The sequence below is a fragment of the Peromyscus californicus genome, unplaced genomic scaffold, assembly GCF_007827085.1.
Source record: "Peromyscus californicus insignis strain IS unplaced genomic scaffold, ASM782708v3 Scaffold_7__1_contigs__length_154581171, whole genome shotgun sequence".
Classification (NCBI taxonomy): domain Eukaryota; kingdom Metazoa; phylum Chordata; class Mammalia; order Rodentia; family Cricetidae; genus Peromyscus; species Peromyscus californicus.
The window spans coordinates 114,795,019-114,814,889 of NW_026294595.1; the positions used below are offsets into that span (position 1 = coordinate 114,795,019).

Consider the following 19,871-nt stretch of genomic DNA (forward strand, 5'->3'; position numbering starts at 1 on the left):
GATAATAACCAAATAAGGAAAAGGCCTAGGACTTGTCCAGGCATGCCCAAAAATGGGAAAACTGTAGCCTTAACCAGCCCCTGACTAGCCCTGACCAATTAGAACATACTAATATGACTGCCACTTGCTTAAGCCAATCATATCTAAAATGACCTAACTGCTCTAGGACCTCTCCTTAGCTGTGCTTAAAAGGAGCCTGCAGCTCCTCTGAAGGTCATTGCCATTTTGCCTTTGTGTAGGATGGTTGGCCCCAGCATGCTGGAAATAAACACTCTTGCTGATTACATATGTGGATGGTAGTCTTTTGTGGGACTTCTTTCTCCAGGACCTTAAGATAGGTAGTTAGAGTGCATGATTTTACAAATTCAATCCAGCCTGGGCTTCAAAAACAGGGGTGGGAGGGTGTTTATTAAGTAAAAAAGAATCTAAGGTGGATATATTCATTTTCAAAAATATTCTTGATACTATAAAAACACTCTTTTGTACTGGGTGGTGGTGGTGGCGGCGGCGGCGCACGCCTTTAATCCCAGCACTTGGGAGGCAGAGGCAGGTGGATCTTTGTGAGTTCAAGGCCAGCCTGGTCTACAGAGCAAGTTCCAGGACAACCAGGACTGTTAACACAGAGAAACTCTGTCTCGAAAAACAAAAACAAAACAAAACAAAACAAAACAAAAACCTCTTGTAATACATTCTACAGAGTAAAATCACCTAATTGGGGGGGGGGGGTATAAACTGGCTTTTACAATCTGAGTGTGGTCTATGCTGCCTCCTGGGGCCATGATGACATGTCTGGGTCCATGGTCCTGCTGCAGAGGGAGTCTGTGATGATGTTCATGGCCTTTGTTGCCATAGGGCGTCGGTCATAGGAACCATGAACATTGGAATCTGAAGGCCATAGTGCTAAGCCAGTCGCCCTCACCGGTCCTGGGATAGCTGGCCCTGCTCCTCACTGGTCATTGCAGCAGGAGAGCTAGACCCAACCCCTATGGGAAAGCTGGTTCCCTGCACTCGGGAGAGATGGCCCACCATCTCTCACCAGGGCATGGGAGAGCTGGTCCTGAATGCATGGGCCTAAAAGGACTGGCTCTGCCTCTCGCCTGAGGGGGATCATCCCACTGACCCAGAACGACCTGCTCAGCTACCACTCAGACCCACATCCTGAGAGGTTGGCCCACCCTAACATCTACTACATCTATGACCTGCTGGAGTTTGAGATGAGACTGGTTCTGCAGAATGATAACCACAGGATCCCCAAGACTCAGGGCAACATTAGGATATCTGAGAGGAATTTTGGTGAAGGTCCAATGACAACGGTATGTCAGAGGCCTTGAACCAAACCAATGACTCACTGCAATGAACATTTAGTGGTGGGGCTGATTGGACAAAGGGGTGTACTTCGTGACACACCACAGCACTCAATGCCACTAGGATTAATGAAGAGGTGTTGGAAAGATGGAGATGCAAGGTGAGGTTTTTTTTGCTTGGTTTTTAATTGATTTTTTTGGGGGGAGGGGACTATTTTGGGGGAGAGATGCTGAAGAAGTGAGGGGAGCTTATAAAGGGACTGGGAGGTGAGGGGGATTGGGGTGCATTAAGTGAATTCCCCAAAAAAAATCAATAAAGAATTATAAGACAAAGCCCAAAAACTAACAATGTATTTCTAATTAAACTTTTTATTGTTTTATTTTATTATATGAGTGTTTTGCTCTCATGTCTGGATGTGTACTACATATGTGCCTGGTGCCCTCAGAAGCCAGAAGAGGATGTCAGATTCCCCCAGAACTGCAGTTACAGATAGCATTGCCATGTAGGTGCTGGCAACTGAACCCAGGTTCGCTCCAAGAACAAGTACTCTTACCCACTGAACCACCACTCCAGCCCCATACTCATAATTAAACTTTTAAGAAGGTAATTCATGCCACCCATGGTGGCACATGCCTTTAATTCCAGCACATACAAGCAGAGGCAGGGAGATCTCTGTGAGTTTGAGGGCAGCCTAGTCTACATAGTAACACAGTGAGTTCCAGGACAGCCAGGGCTATATAGAGGTAATTCATGGGGCTAGGGAGTCTTAATGCTTAAGAAGATCCAAGATGTTTGCAGAGGATCCAAGAAGTTCAATTTCCAGAACCCACATGGCAGCTCACAAGTATCTGTAACTCCTGTCACCTTCTTCTGACCCAGGACACCAAAAATGCATGTAGTATACACACATAAATGCAGGCAAAACACTCATACACATAAGGTAACAAACTTAATAAATATTAAAAAAAGAAGGTAATTCTTTACAAAAATTAAAGAGGATGATAGGTCAAAATAAATTAAGATTTATAGGACTAAAGCTATAGAAAAACTAAACATATCTTTTCAGATAATGAAAAGATTTCACAGCTGAAAAACATAAGAAAATATTTAAAGCCATATTATATATACATATATATACATATATACAGTAAATACACACGTATATATGAACATATATATATGTATATATATATATATATGTGCATGTGTGTTTGTGTGTCTGTGTGTATTTACTATATATAATCCCTGTACCAAAATACTCTCAATTTATGGTAATCCATTAATAAGAAAAAGTTCATAATTCTGATACAGTATCTTTCTTATAAATGGTATTTAAAAATAAATAAAAGAAAAAGTACCATATTTACCTGATACACAATTTCTAACATTCTGTATGCATAAAAATAACGGAAAGTTTGCCTACAAGACTATATAGTCCAGATCAAAATAAAAACAAATCATATTTTTTCTGACCTCATTCCTGCCCCCAAATTAAGTAGTCAACAGTTTAGCAAACCTCCAAAGTCAAAGGTGCACAAAGCCCAAGTGAAGAGAAGGGCAGAGCTCACTGCACCAGGAAGACAGGCATTTGCTCTGCCCGTGCTCAAGAGCAGAGGACAGGGCCCAGAGTCATCGAAGAAAAGCACTCATTTTCTCTCTTTCTTCTTCCTTTTTTTCTTTCTTTCTTAATGACTTCCCATCAAGAAAAAACATTAAGCATTTATTCACAGGAAGGCAAAGGCAGGTGAGTTCTAGGCCAGCCAGAGCTACAAAGTGAGACCTTGTCTCAAAAAAACAAATACATACATATAATTCTCAAAAAAAAAATATTTCTTTTAAAGAAAGTAAGAAAGAAAAGACACTGAACTACGTAACAGGAACAGTTTTTCCCATCTGTGGGAATGTTTAAAAAGATATGGTTATATATCCCCATAACTATAAAGGCACAGAGTTCAATCTGAGGGAGAAGAGGAGAAAGCTAAACATCATTCAAAGAATTAAAAACACAGATCAAACTAAAAACTGAGGACTAAGATCCTACAAATGAGTATGAGTAAAATAACTTTGGGATCCAGCCAGATTTCACTGGAAATGAAATTTAAAACTTTAAATCTCAAGGTAAAGTTTCATGTGCAAAATCACAAGCATTACACACACTCTGCTCATACCTTCTGACAGGCTCGTTTGCATACATGTTTATATTCCTTGGCTTTGGATTCCGAATGATAACCTGCACCTACAATTAAAAAAAGAAAAACCAAGTGTTAGTTCCCGCTAAACTACCAGTGACCCCTCCGACTAGAAAAGCAGTCCATACAGACGCAGTCCCAGTGCCTTGGCTATATGAGATTCTAGACTCTAACAGCTGATATCATGCTTTTCCCTTTATTCAAAAAAGTTTCCTGTCAGAGCTCCTAAGAATAGCTCATGTCCCGAAAGATCCTTCATATGGTCACCCCCTACCTCCTTCAAGAACCTCCACCAGGATCAGAGAGATACTTCCATCAAGCCAGACAACCTAAGTTCTATTCCAGAGGCCTATCTGGTAAAAAGAGAGTGCCAACTCCCCAAGTTATTCTCTGATCTCCATAAGTGTAATGATCTCCTTAAGTGTCCTGTGGCACAGGGCCTCCACTACCACCACACACATTAAATATACAAATAAATAGATAGATAGGTAGATAGATAAATAAGTAAATGTGATTTTTAATTTAAAAAAAATACTAAACTCAGGAGTTCCTTTGGAATGGAGTTGATAACGCAGGTGGTACCAGGAACAAAGAACCTTGAAGTCCTTCTCTGTGATCTTTCAAAAGCCCGACTATTTAGGAAATTACTATTTAGAATCTAAAATTCTCAAGATTCTCCAAAAATCCTCATGGTCTGTCTTTTAAACAAATATCCAGAAAGTTACTTAAAACTTTGGCTCCAAATAAACTAGTTCTCTTAAGGAAATTTATTCTTGGAACTAGAGAGATGGGTCAGTGGTTAAGAGCACTTGCTGCTCTTCCAAAGAAACCCAGTTCAGTTCCCAGGACCCACATCAGGCAGCTCATACACAACCAACCCCCTAACTCTAGCTCCTGGGAACCCAAATTCCTCTTCTGGTCTCCACAGGTACACCTATGTGTCACACACACAGACACAATATATGTAAGTAAATTTTAAACATTTATTTTTATTACTTTTGATAGCATATCTGTGTGTCTGTCTGTATGTACACATTCACACAAGTGTCCAAGGACACCAGAAAAAAGTGTTTCATCCTTTGGAGCTAGAGTTACATGTGGTTGTGAGCAACCCAACATCAGTGCTGGGATGTGAACTTGAGTCTTCTTCAAGAGCAAGTGCTTTCTGGTGTTTTTTAAGATTTATTTTTATTTTATGTGTATCAGTGTTTTGTCTGAAAGAATGTCTGTGCACCACTTGCATGCAATGTCCCATAGAGGCCAGAAGAGGGCACTGGATCCCCTTGAACTGGAGTTACAGGCAGTTCCTAACCACTATGTAGGTTCTGGGAATTGAACTCCAGTCCTCTTAAAGAACAGCCAGTGCTCTTAAACACTGGGTCATCTCTCCAGCCCCTTACTTTTAATTAAAGGGTCCAGCTAGGGATGAGAGTAGGAGAAAGGGGAGCAAGAGGAGGGGGAGAAACAGGAACTTAAACTCTTGATGACTAGAGTTCTTATTAAAATTCTTTAGTATGACCTTCTTCCTCCGCTAGATTCCATAGAGGTCAAAGCTAAGGAAGATTAAGGTTACATGTTTAAGCCTCCCAACTCTCCTGTGGGTCTAGTGGAAACCTAACACAACTTTCCTCAAGACTGAGAAAAAACTGACCCATAAACAGTATTAAAGGGACCTGGGACAACAGAAACAATGCTAAACAACTAGAGTCCTTAAGGCTCAAAAGCAATTCTCTTTCCTGAGAGAAAGCTAAAAGTTGATAGAGCCTCTATGAGTCTTTGTCAAACCTATCTTCACAGTTCTCTAAAACCATGATCTGCAGAGGAAAAGTAATCAAGTATTCAAACACAGAACCGTATGACCCAGTTACAGCACTCCTGGGTATGCACACCCAAAGGACCATATATCTTACTACAGAGACACTTGCACACCCATATTCATTGACACGCTATTCACAATAGCTAGGAAATGGAATCAACCTAGATATCAAACATCAACCTAGATATCCAACAACTGGCAAATGGATAATGAAAATGTGGTACATGTATACAATGGAATATTACCCAGATGTAAAGGAAAAATTAAATCATGAAATTTGCAGGCAAATAGATGGAACTAGAAAAAATTATACTGAGTGAGGCCCAAAAAGAAAAACATTGCATGTTCTCTCTCATACATGGATCCTTGCTTCAAATCGTTTGTTTTTCGTGTTTAACCTGGAAAAGTCATTCAGCAGGGAGGGATATCAAAATACAGTTGAAACACTGGTGGTGCACACCTTTAATCCCAGCACTCAGGAGGCAGAGGCAGGTGGATCTCTGTGAGTTCCAGGTCAGCCTGGTCTACAGAGTGAGACCCAGTTTAGAAAAACTTAAAAAAGAAAAAAAGAAAAGAAAGTTCAGAGGTGGAATACTAAATGCAGAGAGGTTTCAATCAGACAGTGGGGTAAAGAGGATTGAGAAACAAGAAGAAATGAAAAGGGCTAAAAAAAATGTGTGCATAAAGAAGCTACATGGGAAGCCGGGCAGTGGTGGCACAAGCCTTTAATCCCAGCACTCAGGAAGCAGAAGCAGAGCCAGGTGGATCTCTGTGAGTTCGAGGCTAGCCTGGACTACAGAGTGAGTTCCAAGAAAGGCTCCAAAGCTACACAGAGAAACCCTGTCTCAAAAGAAGAAGAAAAAAAAAAAAGAAGCTACATGGGAACCTATGGTCTTGCAACTCACGTAAAAAGATAATGAGAGAACAGAACACATATGATATGAAGAACACGGGAGGGGTAGTAATAGGAGCTAAAGGTTAAGGAGGGGATGGGAGCAGTGGGTGAGGGAAAGAGTGCAGGAGGTAGGTATAACCAAAACTAAAAATGTATGAAGAAGCACTATGAAACCTCATTATTATTTTATAAGCTAAAGACACTCCATATGGAGTTTATCTTCTTCTTGGCAAAAATAGCCATTTGGGCAAGAAATTGTTCTTGTCTGGACTGCTTGACAAAATGTTGTAACGACTGGACATGCAGGACTCATAGGAAGGTGACCACTGAACTTTGCAAGGCGAGATGGTCCTTCAGGTTCCTGCTTTGCAGAGGAGACTGTCCAACATTCTACAGGACACAGGAAAAAGTGACAAAAAAAACTCTAGACCTGTAGGCTAAAGATGGATGCCCCAACGTTACAGAAGAACTTTGGATGACTGTCCAGGCAGGCAGCTGTCTCTGTCATTTCCAGATTTTTGGAAGTTGCTTACAATGCACTTCCTGTTTACTTAGGTAATATTATATCCTTCTGGGGTCTTTGATGTAGTTGAAGACTTGATAGTTATAATTTTCCTTGGTAATGATAAATTAGATATGAAACTTTAAACTCACAAATATAGGATAGATAGAATATTTTCTTTAATTTTGCCAAATACATAATTCTTGCTTAACTGTTCTATTACATATAATTTTACTATGTTAAAGTTAAAACCTTCCTTTTTGATTAGACAGAAAAAGGGAAGTGCTGTGGAATGTCGTTGTGTATGTTGTGAATGTTTGCTCTGATTGATTGATAAATAAAATGCTGATTGGTCAGTAGCCAGGCAGGAAGTATAGGCGGAATAAGCAGACAAGAATTCTGGGAAGAGGAAGGCAGAGTCAAGAGTCACCAGTCAGACACAGAGGAAACAAGATGACAAGGTAGAACTGAGAAAAGGTACCAAGCCACGTAGCTAAACATAAATAAGAATTATGAGTTAATTTAAGTGTAAGAGCTAGTCAGTAATAAGCCTGAGCTAATGACCAAGCAGTTATAATTAATATAAGCCTCTGTGTGTTTACTAGGGGGACGCGAGTGGGAGAGATTTGTCCCGACCACCAGCTGGCCGCCATACAGGAAAACTTCCACCTACAAGATACAAATGGGACATACATATCAACCACCACTCCTAGCCCCCTGCAAGGCTTAGAGAACATCAAAGAAGGATCAGAAAGAATGTAAGGGCTTGAGGATGGAAGAAATGCTGTCCTCGTGTGGCTACTGCACACACAAACTCATAGCAGCTATAGTTACACAAGACCTACACAAGATCAAACCAGCTAAAGGAACCCAGCATGAAGTGGGAGGGGCTCCTGATGGCTGCTGAGGAATTGAGAGTCATTTTTCTTTAGGGTGGTGGCCACTAGAAGGTTGCCCAAGCCCCAGCAGATGACCCTACACCCTTGCACAGGTGGGCAACATTAACTGGACTAAGTTATTTAAAAAGAAAACACAAAGTTGGAAGAGAGATGTATTGGGGAGGAGCTGAGGAGAGCTGGAGGGAAGGACTGCAGGAAATATGATCAAGATATATCATATACATATGTGAAATTTTAAAAGAATACATGTTTAAAAGTTAACTTAAGAGCCAGGCAGTGGTGGCACACACCTTTAATCCCAGCACTCGGGAGGCAGAGCCAGGCGGATCTCTATGAGTTCCAGGCCAGCCTGGGCTACCAAATGAGTTCCAGGAAAGGCGCAAAGCTACACAGAGAGAACCTGTCTTGAAAACCAAAAAAAAAAAAGTTAACTTAAGAAAATCAAGTAGGCATAACCATTAGACTATCAGAGATACTGCCTGGAAGTAGTTCACACCAACAGACGCAGACCTATGGTGTAAAGCATGTGATCCTAGGTCTGCTGTGTCCCAACTCAGGGACCCCAAACTTTCAGCAATATTTGCTAAGGCCTGGGATATTACTGCCAAATAAGCTTAGCATGTAAATTTTTCTGAGTAGAATAAAGAAAAGAGCTCAATATGGCCCCAAGTAATCTTTAGAATCTGGTTAATATTTGCCCATTTCCCTATTTGACAAAGGAAACACAGGCTCAGCACTCAGAGCACTCCCATGTAATAACACATAGCAAAAACTTTACTGCACTATTATGTTTGCACTGTGTGAGCTATGGTTTCTCTACTGCAAGTAACACTGACATTCACAATGTAGACAAGTCTCTGCTTTTCAATTTTAAGATTAAAGGTTGGGTCTGGAGAGATGGCTCAGTGGTTAAGAGCATGCACTGCTCTTGCAGAGAATCCCAGCTCAGTTCCTAGCTCCCACACTAGACAGATCACATCCGCCTGTACCTCCTGCTCCAGAGAATCTAAGACCCTCTTCTGGGCCTCTGTGGGCACATATACTCACATGGATATATGTAAATATAAAAAAAAAAATATTTTATCAAAAATTTAAAGGTGGCTACTTTGTTTTGCTTTTTTTCTTTGGTTGGCTGATTGGTTGGCTGATTGGTTGAATTGGATTGGATTGACTTCTTCAGGTGGCTCCAGTTGGTTGGGAATTCTTTTTGTAGCCCAGGCTGGCCTCAGACTCATGGTATTCTTCCTAACACAGACTTCCAAGTGCTGGGATTAGTATATGTCCCCATGCACAGTTGACTTTTTTCTTATTATCAGTATCAGATTAGCCAATGTTGAGAATAGCTAGGTAAAAACAAAACTCTAGGGCTGGAGAGAAGGCTCAGTGGTTAAGAGCACTGGTTGCTCTTTCAGAGGTCCTGAGTTCAATTCCCAGCAACCACATGGTGGCTCAGAACCACTTACAGTGGGATCTGATGCCCTCTTCTGTCATGAACATGTACAAGAAGACAGAACACTCAAACACATAAATAAATAAATAAATCTTTTAAAAATTTTTTTAAAAAAACTCTACTAAATGTTGGGTAAGTCTAATGCTGAACAAAACAGTTGTACATTATATGAGAAATGTAATCTTTAACATTAAATTATGTTAAATATGTAAGATACAGACTTCTTCGTAGTCAACAATCTATTTGAATTTCTAATAATTTAGAAATAGAGGATGTGAGCTAGTCGGTGGTGGCACATGCCTTTAATACCAGCACTTGGGAGGCAGAGGCAGGAGGATCTCTGTGAGTTTGAGGCCACCCTGGTATACAGAGTAAGTTCCAGGATAGCCAAGACTGTTACACAGAGAAACTCTGTCTTGAAAAACCAAAAAAATAAAATAAAAAGGAAGAAAGAAAGAAAACAGAAAAACAAAGAAAAAAAGAAAAGAAATAGAGGATGTGGCTATGGCCATGCCACCCTGAACTGACCCAATCTCAGTTGATCTCAGAAGCTAAGCAGGGTCAGGTCTGGCCAGATAAGAAGAGGTTGTCACAAGATTTCCTGCCACAGCCCAGACTGATCCCTACTTATTCTGATCTCTAGCACAGTCTTTAGCTAGGGGCCATTACCATCAAGTATGTCTGAAAGAGAACAGAATCATAACAGTCAAAAAAAAGCAATGTTTTCCAAATATCTAAAGCTGTTACTACTTGTCTAAGTTTCAGATGTTTCTTGTACTTTTTGGTTTTTTTTTTTTTGTTTTTTTCGAGACAGGGTTTTTCTGTGTAGCTTTGCGCCTTTCCTGGAACTCGCTTTGGAGACCAGGCTGGCCTCGAACTCACAGAGATCTGCCTGCCTCTGCCTCCCAAGTGTTTCTTGTACTTTTTACCAATAACTTTAAAGACAGTTACTCACTGGTATTATGGATACACTGCTGACATGGTGCAGTAAAGATGATAATGAACCAGAGATTCAGAAGCAGGAGTTAAGAGTCCCAGGTCTATTTTAAATTGAGTAAAAGTAAACACATTTCAATACATTTGCCTCATCTCACCTTTTCTTTCTTTTTTTAAAGATCCTGTTTTTATCTCTGTGGGTGTGTGAGCATGCCTGCCTGCACATGTGCGTGTTTGTATATGCCACACGTGTGCAAGTGCCCATGAGTACCAAAGGTATCAGATCCTCTGGAGCTGGAGTTACAGGAGGTGCTAAGCTGCCTTATGGGGTTGCTAGGAACTGAACTCAGGTCCTCTGAGATCAGCAAGAGTTCTTAACCACTGAGCCATTTCTCCAGCCCCCTCATCTCTCTTTGTAAAAGAGGGGAGTGTGGTGGGAAAACAGAATAGACAAAAGAAAGGGAATTAGCCAGTTTAAGTGGCACATGCCAAGGCAAGAAACTCACAAATCTGAGGCAAGCCTGTGCTATATAACAGGACCCTATCTTGAAGATAAGCTACATATCTGCGTATGGTGGCTCATGTCTACAGTATCAGCACTGAAAGGCTAAGCTGGAGAACTTCCCTGAGTCCCAGGTCAGCTTAGGTTACAAAGTGAGTTCTAGGCCAGCCTGGGCTAGAGTGAGACAGTGTCTTAAAAAAAATGGGGAAGGGGAGCACAACTAGATGGCTCAGCAGATAAGTACCTGTGGCAAGCCTGGCAATCTGAGTTCAGTCTCCAGAAGCTATGTAAAGGTGGAAGGAGCAAACCATCTCACAAGGTTGTCCTTTGACACATGCACCACAGCACAAGCACCCACACACAATATCATATGCACACATAATAATAATAATTTTTAAAAATTAAACAATAAAAAAGCAAAGGCTGATGATGTACCTCTGTGACTAGGCACTCACCTAGCACACATAAGACCCTATAGTAAAAGAGGGAGAAAGACGGGGTGTGACATATGGGGCAGGGATCTGGAAGAGACAGAGAAATCAAACTTCCTATATTTTATGTTAGTTAACCCCTCTGGACTAGATTCTAAGGGACTTCCAAGTTCTCCAGCCTGAAAAATAGCCAAAGGTTAACAACCAGACTAGTTTCGTGAGAAATAGGTCTAGTCTAGATAAAGCTAAAAGGAGACTTGCCATTCTTTCCCTACAGGTATCATGGAGTTTACATTCTATATGCAAGAAAATGGAAATGGCCAAAAAAGGAAGTGCCTGCTGAGTAGATGTGACCTCAAAGCCACGCCTCCTCAAGTGGAGGATCCAGGAATTAAGTTTTACTCTGTCCTCATGGTCTTCTAAGTAGACAGATCACAGGATGAGACAGTGTCAAAAATTTAGGGTCAATTAAGGGTTTCTCAGCCCTGCTCAGAAGTGCAACTGGAGTCATTCAAGGCACTGAGTCTCGAGTCCTAAGGTTCTTCACTTATAATACTAGGAAAATATGAGCCAGTGAAATGATTTACCTCAAAATATAATTCTTTGATTTTTTTACATTCATTATTTATTTTGTGTCTGTGTGGATGTGTGCATGCAAGCATACACAGAGACAAACATGTGGAGGTCATGTGTGACCACTGAGGGAGTCGGCTCTCTTCCTCCATGTGGATTCCAAGATTGAACTCAGGTTGTCAAGCTGGTGGCAAGCGCCTTTACCCACTAAGCTAGCTCACTGTTATCAAAATATACTTCTTGAGCATAATACAAGGTGGCTACTCAGGAGGACTGCAGACAGAAGACTAGAGGGAAAAAGATTTTTACTATTCAAGACATCTACATCACTATGTAAGCAGAACTCCTCTGAAGCCCCTTTATCTGGCTTCTTCACATCTACTAAAGATCCTACCAAATTATCTTTGTCAAAAGACTTTGACAGTCTTCTGATGACTGTAACCTGGAAGACCATCTCTCCATAATAAGACATTTGTTCACAATTTATTTCTTCTCTTTGTCCTCTCAGAACCTGTCACCACCTCCCCAACAAGTACTTCCAGTCTGTAGCTGGAAAGACTATTGCAGCTTCAACCATCTGGCCCTTTCTTTGTGTCTCAAAAGCTAGTACACATATTCATGTTAATACATTTGCTATAGTTTTTCTCCCATTAATTTTTCAATTGTCAGTTCATTTCATAAAGAATCACTGAATCTGCAGAGGGCAAAGAGAAATTAAAACATTCTTACAAGGCTAAACTATGGGCTGTCAAGATGGCTCTGTAGGCAAGGGTGCTTGCCACCATTACTGAATTCAATCCCGATAACCCACATAGTAGAGAAAACTGACACCCATAACTGACCTCCACAAATATGCTATGGTGTTTATGCCCAGACACAAGGACACACACATACATACATATAGATAGACGGATGGATGGATGGGTGGGTAGATGAGGGGAAAAAGCTGATCTATATAATTTTGTAATTATACTTTAAGATGGCCACTGTCTAAAATGGGGCCAGAAAGAATTTTTCAGTGGCATTATCCTATAAAACATAAATCAGAACTTAAAAACTTACTTTGGTTTCAAGCCAGGCATAGTGGTACACAATTTTAATCCCAGCACTTGGGAGGCAGAGGCAGGTGGATCTCTGTGAGTTTGAGACCAGCTTGGTCTATATATTGAGTTCTAGGACAGTCAGAACTACATAATGAGATCCTGTCTCTAAATAAATAAACAAGCAAATAAATATTTAAAATTTACTTTGGTTTTAACACTACTGATCTAAACATATGTACTACATAAGGTAAAGATAAATAAGAGAGAGGGGAAATAATGAAGACATAGGAAGACGTATCATTGTTAGACCTTCCAACCTGGAGTATAGAATAGGCCCTCACTCTATTAACATCTAACGGGTTCTTGGGTTCCAATCTCTCTTTGGCAGATACAAAATTCAGTCTTCAGTGTTTTTCAAAGCAAGAAACAGAAAACATTCTTTTCAGCTTCCATTTCAACTCACCCACAAGGTCTCACCTGCATGCACCAGCACAAAGCCCCCTCGTTTCTCCTCACAGGGCTGCCTTGTTTCTGATTCCTTGACTGTTACTTTAGCAGCAGATGCCTGAGGTGATCTGGAAGGCAGTCCTTCTCCAGAACTCATCCCCTTCTCCATGGTCATTCTCCAAGATTATCATCTTCTATCAGGAAAAGAGCATCCTTCCATGCAAAAGCAACTTCACAGGAGGAGTTACCCTAGAGAAAAATAGGAAGAGATTACCTCTATTTCTTTCTACCAACATGCACATTACTTACAAAAAGTCATGCACATGTATTTTTCAAAATAGGTATTTTTTAAATAGTTGAACTGGATAATATTAACAGAACATGAGAAGCTTACAATTTAAATCTCTGTCCAGTGACAGTACTTGTCTGAACACATATAAACTAAAGAACTTACTATAAAAAGATCTCAGCAGGACAGGAAACAGTGGCTTCCAGGCTGTGCCTTGGTCTAGGTGACTTCATTTTACAAACCAAATTTTGGTCCACTTTGAGTACATATGTAGAAGCAAATTGACTCTGCTCCCAATTGTACACACTGTGCACAGATAATGCTACCTGTCCAGCACCATGCAGGGGTGGCACAGACTGAAAACCAACTTGTTATTTAAAGTAAAAAAGCACCTCTATAAACATATCAGACTGGGAACATAGGAGTATGTGGGGATATTAAATCTTACCAGACAAAGAGAAGCCAATATTTTACCGAAGACATCAGTCTGAAGAAGGGTGTTACACCTTTATCTGGGCACCCTAACACTATGAGCAATGGCCTCCACCAACCTGTCATCTCACCACCCAGTGTGTGTATAAAGGGATCCACAGGCAAAGAAATCTGGACTGTCTCTGAGTATTAAGCTCAGATAAGTCCCTACTGATGAAATGGCCCACTCACATTATCATCTGCCAATCTGCCCAGTTCTAGGCCCACACCTCACCTCTATTGACTCCATGGTTCCACACCTCACCTCTGCAGCTCAACTCAACCCTGAGGCCTGGGATCAACTCTGACCCTGCAGCCCTGCTATGTTTGGCTCCTGCAGCTCTCCATCAGCATCAGCTCTCCACCTCTGCCTCCAGGAAAGCCTCTGCACTGCTTGAACTCCCTGTACCTTCTTTACCACATTCTGTAACCTACACTAACATACATAATTACTGCATAATATGTAGTGTGTGATATGAGTAATTAAGATTGGGATTAAGGGGCTGGAGAGATGGCTCAGAGGTTAAGAGCACTGGCTGTTCTTCCAGATCCTGAGTTCAATTCCCAGCACCCATATGGTGGCCCACAACCATCTGTAATGAGATCTGGCTCCCTCTTCTGGCCTGCAGGGATACATGCAAACAGAACACTGTATATATAATAAATAAATAAATCTAAAAAAAAAAAAAAAAAGATTGGGATTTAAAAAAAAAAAAACTGTGTTTGAAATAGCTAACTATCAAGGCAAATTTGACAACTTTACAAACTAGAGGCAACAAAAGCTTGTGAACTTTTTATTCAATCATTTTGTTTCTTTCTTTCTTATTTTGTTTGTTTGTTTGTTTGTTTGTTTTTGAGATAAGGCATCATGTATCCCCTGCAGGCCTTGAACACATGTTACCAACAATGGCCTCGAATTTCTGATCCTCCTGACTCTACCTCCAGAATCCTGAGATTACAAGCATGTCCCACCACACCCAATGTTGTGCAGTCCTTGAAATCTAACCCAGGTTTTGCAGCTTGGTAGGCAAACAAACACTCTAACAACCAAGCAATATCCCAGGGTGCTCCCCAATAAATTCTAACACTGTAGAAAGATACAAATATTCTGTGTATGAACATAACATACTCATGACATCAGTATTAAGAGCCTTAAAATGAATAATATTAAATACAATATCATTGTACAATACAATGTACATACAATCAACATTCTAAAACTGATTAGGACATTGAAGGTTTCACAGTCTGAATACAATAAATGCTAATACATCGTATACTTTGAGTTGACACATAAATTATATCTTAACCAAGCTGTCTAAAACATAAGCTCTTGCTTCCCATTAACTGTACTTTTCTGATTTACCTAAGTCAACGGTCTTCTCTTAGTCTCCTCCTCCACGCTGGTTCTCTAACCTCCTGCTCTTCATGGCAAGCTCACCAACCTACGATCCTAGTTCATAAGCCCTCTGGGCCTATTTTCAACATCTCCAGAACTGTGCTTACTGCCAATCTTTCCAAACAATCCTCTCAGCAAAACACATGATTTCTTAGCTTTTTTATGCTCTGACTTGAAATAAAATTGTGACTAGAGCCATGGTTTTTTTCTCCTTGAAGCTCCATCTTGGTGTTCCTTGTTAACCTACTAAAATGAGCTCATTTTTTTCCCCTAAAGTCTAGGTCATCCCCACAGCATTTTTCATAGTTGCAAAATCCTTTTCTAACTCACCTTACAGTCATTTATATATATATATATATATATATATATATATATATATATATATATATATATAAAATCACATAATTTTTTAGTTTTCCTATCACGTGATGACTTTTTTTTTAATTAAACAATTTAGAAGTATCATGTTTCCTGTTTAATCTTTCCAAAGTAGTATAGGAGGAAGACAATCAAGAAATCATCTATCTGATAATAAAATATTTCTTTACAGAAGAAATCTAGCCCTTAAGCTATTGCAACTGATAATAAAGAGTCATTGATAGGAGGCTCACTGCAACCTTAAGACCAGCCTGGTCTACAAAACGGGTGGCAGGTCAATCAGGGATATGAAGTGAGAAGCGCTCATTTTAAAAAACAAACACAGTATTTTGTGCTTTTAGTATCATATTGAGATTGCAATGCTTCATTAAATGAGTTCCAGAACAAACTCAAATTCATCTTTGAGCCAGTAATTCTACTTCTGAGCACACCTTCTACCTAAATTTTAAACAGTCTTTCTTAGGTTGGTTTGTGTTGTTGATGATCATTTGTTTTGTTTTGTGAGACAGGGTCTCATGTGGCCCAGACTGACCTCAAACTCCTGATCCTCCTCCCTCCACTTCCCAAGTTCTAGGATTTCTAGCATATGCCACCACTCCTGGTTAGCTTTACACAGTTTATGCTATGCTTAATATAGGGTAATATAGAATTTTAAAAACATGTGCGACCTAAGAGTTCAACAGAGAGGAATAGTTATAACTAACATTATTTGTGGCCAACTGATTTTCAAGATGGATGCCTAAGTCAGTTAATGGGAAAAGGAAAGTCACCAAAGGTGATGAAAATTAGATAGCCAGAAGGCAAAAAGTAAAGCTGTGCTCCTCTCTGCTACTATACACCAAAATTAAGTACATCAAAACTATAAAAACTTTTAGATTACCAGAAGTTATACAGGGGTAAATATTTCTGACTCTAGATTCAGCAATATTTTTTTGTTGTGGTGGTGGTTTTTGTTTGTTTAGTTTTTAAAGACGGGTATCTCTATCTGAGACAGAGTCATTCTATTATGTAGTTCTGGCCTCTGTTAATAACAGACACACATGTGGTACATGGACATAAAAAAAAAAAAAAAAACCTAGTCAAACATTACATATTTCTCCAAAATTATATAAGGATCAATTAGTACATGGAAAGATCCTTAAGATTATTAACCATAGAAAGCAAAACAATAAGGAGATACTATTTCACTAGTATCTTTTGTGCTTTTAGTATCATATTGAGATTGCAATGCTTCATTAAATGAGTTCCAGAACAAACTCAAATTCATCTTTGAGCCAGTAATTCTGCTTCTGAGCACACCTTCTGTAACCTACACTAACATACATAATTACTGCATAATATGTAGTGTGTGATATGAGTAATTAAGATTGGGATTAAGGGGCTGGAGAGATGGCTCAGAGGTTAAGAGCACTGGCTGTTCTTCCAGATCCTGAGTTCAATTCCCAGCACCCATATGGTGGCCCACAACCATCTGTAATGAGATGCGAATAATCAAAACAACAGGTGTTTGCCAGGATTTAGAGAAGCAGGCCTTCATAATCAATTTGATTTAATATGCTGTAGCCACTTTACAAGGTATGCTCAGTTCTCAAAACACATGACCCAGAAGTTCCACTTCTAGGTACATACAAAAAAAAAAAAGAAAGAAAGAAAAACTAAAGGAAATATCCACACAAAAAGTCATAGAGGATGTGTAGAATTATTCCAAACAGCCCAAAATACAAAACAATACAACCACATATCCATAAAAAGGAATGGGTGAGTTATGTAGGTCAGTGGTAGAATTCTTACCTAGCATGTGAGGTCCATCCCCAGAATAACAGGGAAAAATAAATAAAAATAAATAACGTATTTTTACATAGTCATGGACAAACCCTGAAAACATTACGCTTGCTAACTGAAAGAGGCTAGACACAAAAGGACACCTGTTACATGCTTCCATTTACTTGAAATGTACAAAACAGGAAGATGCAAATAGAAACATGGATCAGAAGTTGGGGGTGGGAGGGGCAGCTGGTGGAGGGTTAACTCTAATGGGCATGAGATTTTTGGTGAAGGTGATAAACATGTTCTGGGACTAGACAGCAATACTATAAAACTTTTGAACACTTAAAACACACACACACAGAGTTACAATTTAAAAGAATGGATTTTGTACTGAGTTGATTACACCTCAAAAAGAAAAAACATAACCAGGGCTGGAAAGATGGCTTAGCAGTAACGAGCACTTGCTTCTCTTGCAGAAGACTTGAGTAGCTCCTAGCACCACACGCTGGCTTATAACTATCCATGATTCCAGTTCCAGGAAATAGGATGCCCTCTTCTGGCCTCCATGGATATGCACGTGGTGCAGACCGACATTATGATGCAAACACTCATTCACATAAAATAAAAAAAAAAACTAAAGACAAAGCATAATCAATCTATCCATGCAATGAATACAACATACACAAATTGCAATTTTTACTTTGAACCGTACTGTACACACACATTTGCAGGTGATAGCTTAAACACCTAAGAAATTATAGAGCCTTAATTGAGGCAACTATGTTAATCTCTAACTATTTCTGCATTTCCCAAACGTTTTCTAATAACCACTGCTTTCTGAAGTAGTGAGAAAAAAAAAAAGGTTTATTTACAACAAACAAAAAGGGAAATTATTAAATGCTCAAGTGTGTAAGTTAAACTTCCTTAGCTTATTTTTCAAAGATCTTAGTCCAATGGCCCCCAATAAACCTTTCTTTCCTCTCCCAGCAGAATTACGCTGAACTCGGAATCATTATGCCCTCTACTTCAAAACACCTCCAGCTACTGCTTTTTGCCTGCCTCTCCAGCTGCTTCCTCTACTCGGCCCTAGCCTCCGCTGCCTCTGCACTGGAGGCTAATGTCCCTCGGGACTCAAACCAGGCCTCTAATACACTCCGGGAAGCTCTGGCCCCACTGCGACAGCAGCATGTGGGACATGCCAGACCCTGCGCGGTCCCGGAGGCTGTGAGTGCCCTGCAGCCTGTGACTGCACAGCGCGCGAAGCGCTACGAGAACTCCGCAGCCAAGCAAACTGGCGGGGCCCACGCGTGACCGTGACTCGGGGCCTGGGACTCCGTGGGCCCCTGCCCCGGGACAGGCAGGTGGCGCCGTGAGCGCCGTCCCGTGCGGTCGGGAGAGCACGCCGCGCGAGCCTGCGGGGCCACACGGAGACCGAGGCTCGGCGGCGGCGGCGGCGACGCGGACAGCGTGAGAACGAGGGACACTCACCCGCGTCAGCGCTGAGCACTCCTTGCGCCGGAAGTAGTCGCTCGCCCGTTGCCAGGGTGAGGAAGCGGGAGTGGCATGAAGCCTTTCCATTGGCTGAGGGTGCACACGTGGCCGGAAGCAGACGCCCTGTGTGGGTGTGTCTCTGCCATTTAGTCCGGTTCTTTGGCTTCAGAGGAGAGACACACAGGTCTGCCTCCGGCTTCTGATATTTAAGGACTTCTTTTATTTATTTATTTATTTTTTTGGCATATTTCGGTTTGTTTGTTTTCGTAGCTGTGCAGCGAAACGTTACCCACCTCGCCTTCACTGTGCCCTGTAATTAGCTCGCAGGACGTGTCTGCCTCTTACCCACGTGGTTAGCTGACAAGGGCAGTTGCACGAAATGAAAATAGTGGCCATCACTGATTACCGGGTTGCTGTAGAGCCCTTCTCCCGTCATTCTTGCAACCTGACTCCTATGGAAAACTAGGATTCTACCTACATTCTATCTAGGGGTTGCGTCTAGTGAGAGTCAGCCTTATCCTAGGAAGAAGGAAATGTCCTGAGCCTTACTTAACTGTCCAGGATCAAAGACCAGGACCCAGTAGCAATTACATACAGTTTCTTTGTAACTAGTATCTTGAAACCTTTAACAAATAGCCTGCTTAGGGAAGCAGATATTGGAAGGAATAGAATAGTGCAAGTTAAGTATCACTTATCTGAAATAGGATGAAAAATATTTGGGTTTTTTTGTTTTGTTTTGTTTTGTTTTTTGGGTTTTTTTTTTTTTTAGTTTTTTTCAAATTTGAAGTTATTGCTTACACATAATAAGACGTCCAGGGGATAGGACCCCAGTTGGAAAAAGAAATACTCAATTGTATTTCACACAGAGCCTAAAGGTAATTTTGTAAAGCATTTTTAAATAATTTCGTGCATGGTGTGGGAGCAGTTGAGGTTTTGGATTTTTAGATTAGAAATGCTCAGCATGTACTTTCTCCTATGTGAGGTCCAAAACCAACAGTTTAGGATCACCAGAGCTCCTGCTGAAAAGGCAAATTCTTAGAACCCACCTAAAGCAATCTTTTAACAAGCTTTCTAGGTAATTCTAATGC

At 40.7% G+C, this 19,871-nt stretch overlaps 1 protein-coding gene across 12 annotated transcripts in view; it reads right to left on the reverse strand.

Annotated features, from left to right (window-relative positions):
• Positions 1–18,842, reverse strand: part of Tasp1 (taspase 1) — a 257,060-nt gene extending 238,218 nt beyond the window's left edge. For 8 of the 12 annotated variants that reach the window (XR_008214930.1, XR_008214931.1, XM_052723400.1 and 5 more), the window contains exons 1-3: positions 18,781–18,842; positions 13,019–13,237; positions 3,474–3,541 (exon numbers count right to left, since the gene is read on the reverse strand). Coding sequence is in view for 9 of the 12 variants with exons in the window: in XM_052723400.1 (XP_052579360.1) it covers positions 3,474–3,541; positions 13,019–13,163 (213 nt within the window). In the remaining 3 variants the exon portion in view is untranslated. Of the gene's footprint in view, positions 1–3,473; positions 3,542–13,018; positions 13,238–13,442; positions 13,652–13,725; positions 14,355–15,114; positions 15,444–18,780 lie in introns of those variants that run through there. The other 4 variants (XM_052723393.1, XM_052723395.1, XM_052723394.1 and 1 more) reach the window with 4 other exon arrangements.
• Between the last annotated feature and the right edge of the window lie 1,029 nt (positions 18,843–19,871).